The following is a 9,458-nucleotide window of genomic DNA, read 5'->3' as shown; positions in this document are numbered from 1 at the left end:
GTATTCATATGGGTATATCTTTCCTTTTCTCCTTTGCTTTTCGCTTCTCTTGTTTTCACAGCTATTTGTAAGGTCTCCTCAGACAACCATTTTGCTTTTTTGCATTTCTTTTTCTTAGGGATCAGCTTGATCCCTGTCTCCTGTACAATGTCACAAACCCCTGTCCATAATTCATTAGGCACTCCGTCAGATCTAGCCCCTTAAATCTGTTTCTCACTTTCACTGTATAATCGTAAGGGATCTGATTTAGGTCATAACTGAATGGTCTAGTGGTTTTCCCTTCTTTCTTCAATGTAAGTCTGAATTTGGCAATAAGGAGTTCATGATCTGAACCACAGTTTGCTCCCAGTCTTGTATTTGCTGACTGAATCTAGTTTGTCCATCTTTGGCTGCAAAGAATATAATCAATCTGATTTCGGTGTTGTCCATCTGGTGACGTTCATGTGTAGAGTCTTCTCTTGTGTTGCTTGTGGTTGGGTCTCTTAAATTTTTTTAATTCATAAGAGTCCCTCCAACCCGCCCCCCATGTTATTTGTTGAAGAAACCCATATAGAATGTCTCACATCCCGGGTTTGGCTGACCACACGACGGTGTTTTAGCTTCCCTTCTCCCACATTTAATAAGTCTTTGTATCTTCTTATTTTTCTAACAATGTATGTGCTATTAGAAATTAAAAATATTCTGTTGACACTGAAGCAATTTAATGCTCAGGCTGCTGCTGCTGCTGCTAAGTCACTTCAGTCATGTCCGACTCTGTGCGACCCCATAGACGGCAGCCTACCAGGTGGGTGGATTGTTCAGTGGATGATGCATTTATAAAATGTACATAAATGAAAATTATAAAGTGGGTCATTTTATATTCAGTAGCACATGTTAACATATATATTTATCCTAAGAAATAACCACATAGTGCATTTTGGAAAATAAGGAGTTTGGACTTATTTGGGAAAGCAATGAATTAAAGGTTATTTATTGGTAGTGATAAAAATGAAATACAATCCTTAATAATTTTGGTGAACTTGATTTCTGAAATCAAAGAAGTTTCACTTTTCTGTGAAATCCAGATAGATTTTAAAAATTCAACTTATTTGTATTTGTTTATGTGCTTACCACTACACCTTCCCAAGCAAGATACAATAGTATGTACATGTGACACGATCGTTGCCCTTTCCATTTAGCATTGTCACCATACTCACCAATTCTCACTTGTTCTGGCTGTCTGATCACAGGATTCACTGATGAGTTGTGACATAGCTGCCCTCTTTATGTCTCCATCTCCTTCCCTTTAGAGCAATGGTTTGATGAGGTCAACGGTTTGCATCAGAGTCACCATGAGCACTTTTTAAACACAGATTGCTGGTCTAACTCCTTTGATTCAGTAGGAAGCAGAGAACTTGCATTTCTGGAGATGTAAGTTGCTGTTCCAGGTACCATATTCTGAGAATCATTTTATTAATACTTTTTTCAGCTCTAAGTTTATGATCCCTTTGCAAAACTGCATTACCTACACTCATGAATGAATTTAATACTCTCCATTATTCAAAGCATAACAGGATATTGTGGAATATGTAGTTATTATTTGCCTTTTAAAAATTTATTTTTATCGGAGTATAGTTGATTTACAATGGTGCTAGTTTCAGGTGTACAGCAAAGTGAATCAGTCACACACATATATATATATTCTTTTCCAGATTCTTTTCTCATGTAAGTTATTACAGAATATTGTGCTATACAGTAGGTCCTTACTATTAATAGTTACCAGTTTTATATATTATAGTGTATATATGTTAATCCTAAATTCCTAATTTACCACCTCTTCCAACATATCCCCATTGGCAACCATAAGTTTGATTTCAAGATCTGTGGGTCTATTTCTGTTTTATAAATAAGTTCATTTTTATCACTTTTTAAAAATTAGATTTGACATATAAGTAATACCATATGATATTTTTCTTTCTTACTTCATTTAATATGATAATCTCTAGGTTCAACCATATTGCTGCAAATAGCATTATTTCATTCTTTTTATGGCTGACTAATATTCCACTGTATATATGAACCATCTTCTTTATCTATCCCTCTACTGATGGACATTTACATTGCTTCCATGTCTTGGCTATTTTAAGCAGTGCTACAGTGAACACTGGGGTGCATGTATCTTTTCAAATTACAGTTTTCTCCAGACAAATGCCCAAGAACAGGACTGCTTGATCATATGGTAGTTCATATTTAGTTTTTAAAGGAACGTCCATACTGTTCTCCATAATGGTTGTATCAACTTACATTTCTACCAACAGTGTAGGAGGATTTCCTTTTCTCCACACCCTCTCTCTCCAACACTCATTGTTTATGTTTTTTGATGGCCATTCTGACTGGTGGGAGGTGATTCCTCATTGTAGTTCTGATTTGCATTTCTCTAATAATTAGTGATGTTGAGCATCTTTTAATCTTTTTGGCCATTGCCTATCTTCTTTGGAGAATGTTTATTTAAATCTTTTGCCTATTTTTTGATACGGTTTGTTTTTTTGATATTGAGCTGCATGACCCATTTATATATTTTGGAGATTAATACCTTGTCAGTTGCTTAGTTTGCAAATGCCTTTTGTTTTGTTAATGGTTTCCTTTGTTGTACAAAAGTTTAGTGAGATCCCATTTGTTTTTATTACTCTAGGAGGTGGATCAAAAGATACATTGCTGCAATTTATGTCAGAGAGTAGTCCATGTTTTCTTCTAAGAGTTTTATGCTAGCTGTCTCTGTGATCCATTTCAAGTTTATTTTTGTGTGTGGTGTTAGCGAGTGTTCTAAGTTCATTCTTTTACATGTAGCTGTCCAGTTTTTCCAGCACCACTTACTGAAGAGACTATATTTTCTCCATTATATATTCTTGTCTACTTTGTCTTAGATTACTTGACCATAGGGGCATGAGTGTGGAGAAGGCAATGGCAAGCCACTCCAGTACTCTTGCCTAGAAAATCCCATGGATGGGGGAGCCTGGTAGGCTGCAGTCCATGGGGTCGCTATGAGTCGGACATGACTGAGCGACTTCACTTTCACTTTTCACTTTCACACATTGGAGAAGGAAATGGCAACCCACTCCAGTGTTCTTGCCTGGAGAATCCCAGGGACACGGGAGCCTGGTAGGCTGCCATCTATGGGGTCGCACAGACTCGGACACGACTGAAGCGACTTAGCAGTAGCAGCAGCAGCAGGGGCATGAGTATATTTGTTATTTGTTGAATGCAAACAACAGCTTAACATTTTCAATCTTATCTTCTTAAGCCTTATGTATCTTAGGAATGTCTGTGTTGGTGGCTGTGAGCTGACTGGAGGCAGGTCCCTGGCTGTGGAGGCTCTCAGTATATCTCACGCTGCACTTAATGCAGAGATTTAACACATGCTTTTCGATACGCCTTCAATGGACTAGGCAGCATGTGCTATCTTCCCATTTGGTAAACATTATAAATTTGATACAAACTCTTAAAATAATGAGAATTTGATCTTAGTTCATTCTTGAACAAGCTTCTGAAGTCCAGGAGACCACACTGGGTAATCTGGTGTTCTGATACAATGGAGACAGTTCCTGTTAATCGGGAGATAAGAATATTAGTCTCAGTGCCTTCTGTTGGTGCTATCTGGGTTGTTGATAACTGAACTTCTGGTGGCTCTGAAAAACTAGGAAAATATCAACCATCTTAAGTTTAGGAAGACTTCATGAAGTGCCTTTTAAAAATACAGGCTCCGGGTACAAAACAATTTCCAAATTGTATTTTTATAAAGATTAATTTTAGAGGTAAAAACCTTCCCACTATGAATCAGAAAACAAGCTTGTTTTTATTTCTGATTTTGGTTGCTTTGCTTTAAAGAATGAGATGCTATAGTTCAAAAATTGAATAAGTATTTATTGTTCCAGAAGGTACATTGCTTTTTATACATATTTCATAAATGATACAGGATTTTACACATGTTCAATATTTTGCTATTTGTTTAAAGGACTTTTCTTCATGTTCTCCCCTCCCTAGCCTCCCACACAACCTGAAAGGATTTGCTCATTGCACTGTGCTGTTTCTTCTTAAAAACCCTGCAGTACAAACAGGATAAATGGTTTAAAAATAATTCACAGAGCTTAACAGAAATAAATGAGGGAAGGGGGCTGGACAACTTGGGGGCGGATGAGGAAGGAAGTGGGAGGAGGGATGGGAAGTGGCGGCATGCATCCTTTCATTCCGTCATGCCAGTGGAAGGGAGGGGTGGTGGCAGGAGCAGCAGCAGCAATCCTGGCTGGCCTTCAACCTCTGCAAGGCACCTGGAGTCTGGGTTTGTCACTTAAAGTGTTTCTCTTCATACACAATGATCCCAAAGAAGGAAGAAAAAGAGAAAGAAAATCCTTGCCACAAGGAGGAGGGATGGATCATGTGAAAGAACAAAGTGAATCAACTAGCTGTGTGGCAAGCCCCATCATCCTTTCATCCTGCCCCCACAAGTCGTTATTAATAAAAACAGGATATTAGACACAGATTCCTTTGACTCTCCAAGTGCAGATGTCATCTGGAAATACGATAGAAAATATTTTGATAGAGTATAAGATTATTTCCTCTTTCTCTCAATTTAAGTTAAGAAAAAATAGGGTGAAGAGGGTAGGTTGAAAGAAACCATAGAAATGTATTCCTATATAAAGATAAATTGCACCCTTTGAGATCCACTCACTTGATTTACAACTACTTAAGTGGTGGAGGTGGGAGGGTTTACAAACAGCATGGAAGTGTATATCCTTCGAGACTAACAAAGCCTCCAGACAAGGCAAGGCCATCTGGGTGGCCTGGAATGCTGTCACACAAGCAGATTAACAGCAATGAAACTATTCGGGTTCTGAAATGGCTACAGAGCCATGATTTTTAGCCAATTTGTAAACCTTACATCTTCCTGATTCAGTAATATAGCTAAACACTCCCCCTCTGGCTTGAGCAGTGGAGGGAGAGAGGAATATCAATGGGATAGTTGAATAAAGGAGGGAAATTTGTCTTCCTCTTAAAGATTAATTAGTAAAAAACAAAACAAAAGAAACCTCATGCAGTGTTGCCAATGATTTCTAGATAGTGATTCAGAGCACTGAAATATACAGACATTTAAGAAGGTATGAAGGGATAATCCAAAGTGTCAATTATCAAACAGTCGTAAGTTGGTTCCAATTATCATGTGGATAAAATGAGTGTACCAACAACAGGTATGGGTGGTCTGAAATGTGCACAAATGGGAGACATTCCTGGTAACTTTGCAGAGACTGGGTCCACTCTAAAATAAAAGCTAATGTCATGGGCTCAGACTCTGATTGCCACCCACATATCTTGAGGTTTTGCTTTTCTGGTGGATTTATTTACTCCTATGTCAAAATTAAGAAAAGTTAAATTAAAAAAATTAGAGCTGAGTGGGGTGCTGGTGTGTTACTGTTTTGCTGACCCTGCAAAGAAGATGCAAGAGACAAACACCCCCAGCATCAATTTTCCTTTGTGAATCTCTCAACCATATAGTGCATCATTTTCATCCAGAAACCGAGATGCTTAAGACAGTATTTCACTAAGCCCTTTGCGCTTATATTCCACAAAGCGTGATCCTCAGATTTAAACACTCCTTTCTTCCCTAAGATCTTTTTGTTTCTGTTTTTTAATGAAAGGTAAAAACCCTCTACCCCAACATGGCTCCCAGCTTCCACCTGCAATGCTTTAATTAAAAAGGCCATAGTTATAAACAGGTGTTCTTTCTGCCGGGACTCAGAGGCTCTTTGCAGATCAATCTTTTTCACCAATTTGTCGGAGGGGCAGATGTACTTGTAATGGGTCTCTCAGTCTCTTAAGGTCCATTTCTGCCTAAAATAGAAACAAAAGGTGAGAAAAACTGGCTAGTCAAGCTTTCAATGATATTACTGTCTCCTGAGAAAAGGAAATTGTCTTTCCTTCTCATTATGAGTCAGATAAATTATCTGAATCACTCTGAAAGTACCAGTGCCTCAGTGGCGAAGGGTGTTAAAGGCACAGGACAGTAAAGGGGTATAGAAACCCCTTCGGTAGTTTGGTCTGGTAGTTTCAGCTGTCAACAGAGCCTCCAGAAAAGGCTGTGCAATCAACAGGGCAGGACTCAGGGCTCAAGAATGTGAGGGCATCAGATGTACCTTGATGGCATTTCTTCAGAGAAGCCCTTGCACAAACTTTTGTATGGAACCAGAATTTATTTATTTTTGGAGCCAGAATTTAAATTATGCTGCTCAAGACTAGTTATTTGTCTAGGTGCTGTTTAAGCTTTTCATTTATCAGTAATTTTAAAAATAGGGATGTGAAGTCAACTGCAGCACTTTCAAAACTCACACATGCTTGGGCCTCACCCCCAGTGTGGGAATGGGGCTGAAGCACCTATTTTTTTAATAGCTCCAGAGACCACTCTGCTACATTCCCTCCAGTTGACAACCACCACACACAGCAACAGAAGATAAGAATTCACTTAGGCCGAGGCAGGAAGACAAATTAAACCTATTCAGAGCACAACCCCATCACCACAAAGGGACAGAGAAGGTGAAGAAGGTCCAGAGAAGATAATTAAACTTTGAAGAGAAGGGAACGGTTTCCTGAGGATTTAAAAAACCTCTAAAGTCATGAAAGTCTGCAAAGAAAAGGAATGAGTATTTCTTAACCAAAATCAAAGATATCAGAGTGAGGGGGAGGCATAATCAGAAATGTGAAAGAGGTAACTGTTATGAGAAATAAAATATCAATCTTTTACAAAAGCATCTAGTAGCTCAATAACCTTGACTTGCACCTGGCAAAGATTTCTAGTCGTCTCTCTTTAACCCAGATTTTATCTTTGCCCCATTGCTACCACACATTTTAGGTGAGAGATCTTGGGGGTCAATTGGAGAAAGATTAAAAAAAGAGAGAAAGGTAAAAGCAGACAGAAAGGTGAAGATAAAAAAACTAAAACACTAAAAATAGGTCTAAAAATGTCAATATGCTAGTGTTAACAGGATCGATGGGACACGTTATCTTTTCTTGTGTTATATAACACCTGCTTGTGTTATACAAAACTTCCTGGAGAGGTGTATATGTTAAAACAGTCATTTCTACTGGTTGAGGAATAATGTGCGTAGCAAGACGAGGACTGGATCATCCTTTCAGAGTTTACCCATTTAAACAGTGTGATTACAGATGATGATGCCACCACTGTACAAGATGGGGCTGGGGTTTACTTTCATTTTTGGAAAACTTACCTGAGCAATTGCATCCTTGAGTTGATTGTATTTCTCTAGGTCAAAACGTGACTTTTTGGCTCCTTTATGGAAAAATAATAAGTATTGTCTGTCTCTGGCTTCTGGATAAACATATTCCTACAAAAATAAAATAAAAAATTAAATTATTAGTCCTTAGCACACTATCGTCACAAAATAAGCACTTACTATTGATTAGATTCAATACACACGATTGCATATAAAGATATACTACTGACAAGTGCTATGTTAAATATTTCTTTAAATTTTTTTATTGTGAAAACACAGAAGAGTACACAAAACAAAAATGTACTTCCTAAAGAATCATCATCACATAATAAATGTTAATCACCACCAGGTAAAGAAAATAGAATACTGCCAATAACTCAGAAGCCTCCTTCCTGCCCCTGTCCAATTACTCACCCTTTCTTCCCCTGCAAAATAATCCCTATCATGACTTTTATGGTATCTGTTTTCTTGCTCTCTTTATAGCTGTCTTACTTAAAATGCATCTTCCTGAGCTCTACAGATCAGTTTCACCTGGTTTTTAAAATTTCATATGAATAAAAATGAAGTCAGAGTGTATGCAATGTGTATGGCTACTTTCACTCAGTATCATGTTTGTGACATTCATCTTCTGTGTGTACCAGTTTCAGGTGTATTGCACAGTGATTCAGATACAGATTACAAAATACTGAATATCATTCCATGTGCTATACAGTAGGTCCCTGTTGCTTACCTGTTTTATATATAGTAGTGTGTGTATGTTAATCCTAAACTCCTAAATTATATTATTTACATGACTACCTCATATTTTATTTTATAGAATTTTATTTATCTATTTATCTTTGGCTGTGCTAGGTCTTTGTTGCTTCATAGGCTTTTTTTCTGATTGCAGAGAGCAGGGGCTACTCTCCAGCTGCGGTGTGCAGACTTCTCATTGTGGAGGCTTCTCCTGCTGTGAATCACGGACTCCAGGGCACTTGGGGGCTCAGTCGTTGTGGCTCGGGGCTCTAGAGCACAGGCTCAATAGTTGTGGTGCACAAGCTTACTTGCTTCACAGCATGTGGGATCTTCCCGAACCAGGGACTGAACTTGTGTCTCCTGTACTGGCAGGCAGATTCATAAGTCACCAGGGAAGCCCTACCTTACATTTTAAAAACAACTCTACTTGAAATACCATATAATTTACCTATTTAAAGTATAACAGTGCTTTTTAGCACAGTCACAGAATTGTACAATCATTACTACAGTAAATTTTAGAATATTTTCATCATTCCCAAAAGAAACCCCATAGCCTTTATTATCACTTCTGATCTCCCTCCATACTTCCAGTTCTAGGTTAACTACCTGTCTACTTTCTGTCTCCATAGATTTACCTATTCTGGATATTTCATAAGTGGACTCATACAACATATAGCCTTTTGTGTCTGGCTTCTTTCAAGGCTCATCTATTTGTTTCATGTGTCAGTACATTATTTCTTTTTATTGCCAAATAAGATTCCATTGAATGGATAGGCTACATTTTATTTACCTACCTGTCAACTGATAGACATTCAGGTTTTCACACTTTTTGATATGAATAATCTTGTTATGAACATTTGTGTACAAATTTTTATGTGGACACATGCTTTTACTTCTCTTGATGACATACAGCATTTTCATGATCACTCATGAGGCTGAGGCTTTTTCATATCCTCTTTTATATTACTGGCCATTTGCATATCCTCTTTTAGAAGTGCCTGTGCCTATCTGGATTGTCTGTCTTTTTCTTATTGGCTTGTAGGATTTGTTAATATATATGGATCCTTTGTTGGATATACATACTGCAAACATCTCCTCCCAGCTTATTCTCCCTCCTACTGGTCCTCTTCAGCAAACAGATGTCCGTAATTGTTCAGTTCAGTTCAGTCGTTCAGTTGTGTCCGACTCTTTGCAACCCCATGAATCACAGCACGCCAGGCCTCCCTGTCCATCACCAACTCCCGGAGTTCACTCAAACTCATGTCCATCGAGTCGGTGATGCCATCCAGCCATCTCATTCTCTGTCGTCCCTTTCTCCTCCTGCCCCCAATCCCTCCCAGCATCAGAGCCTTTTCCAGTGAGTCAACTCTTCGCGTGAGGTGGCCAAAGTATTGGAGTTTCAGCTTTAGCATCAGTCCTTCCAATGAACACCCAAGACTGATCTCCTTTAGAATGGACTGGTTG

General features: G+C 38.4%; 1 protein-coding gene across 1 annotated transcript in view; it reads right to left on the bottom strand.

The window, feature by feature from the left end:
• Positions 1–3,877: 3,877 nt before the first annotated feature.
• The window catches only part of MCU (mitochondrial calcium uniporter), a 201,225-nt gene continuing 195,644 nt past the window's right edge, over positions 3,878–9,458 (bottom strand). The window contains exons 7-8 of the mRNA XM_055425490.2: positions 7,254–7,370; positions 3,878–5,862 (exon numbers count right to left, since the gene is read on the bottom strand). Coding sequence (XP_055281465.1) covers positions 5,785–5,862; positions 7,254–7,370 — 195 coding nt within the window. The 3' untranslated portion in view covers positions 3,878–5,784. The remainder of the gene's footprint in view (positions 5,863–7,253; positions 7,371–9,458) is intronic.

This window comes from Moschus berezovskii, chromosome 12 (assembly GCF_049115385.1).
Source record: "Moschus berezovskii isolate FMDL1 chromosome 12, NW_MosBer_1.0, whole genome shotgun sequence".
NCBI lineage: Eukaryota > Metazoa > Chordata > Mammalia > Artiodactyla > Moschidae > Moschus > Moschus berezovskii.
This window is presented reverse-complemented; position numbering and strand designations above follow the sequence as displayed.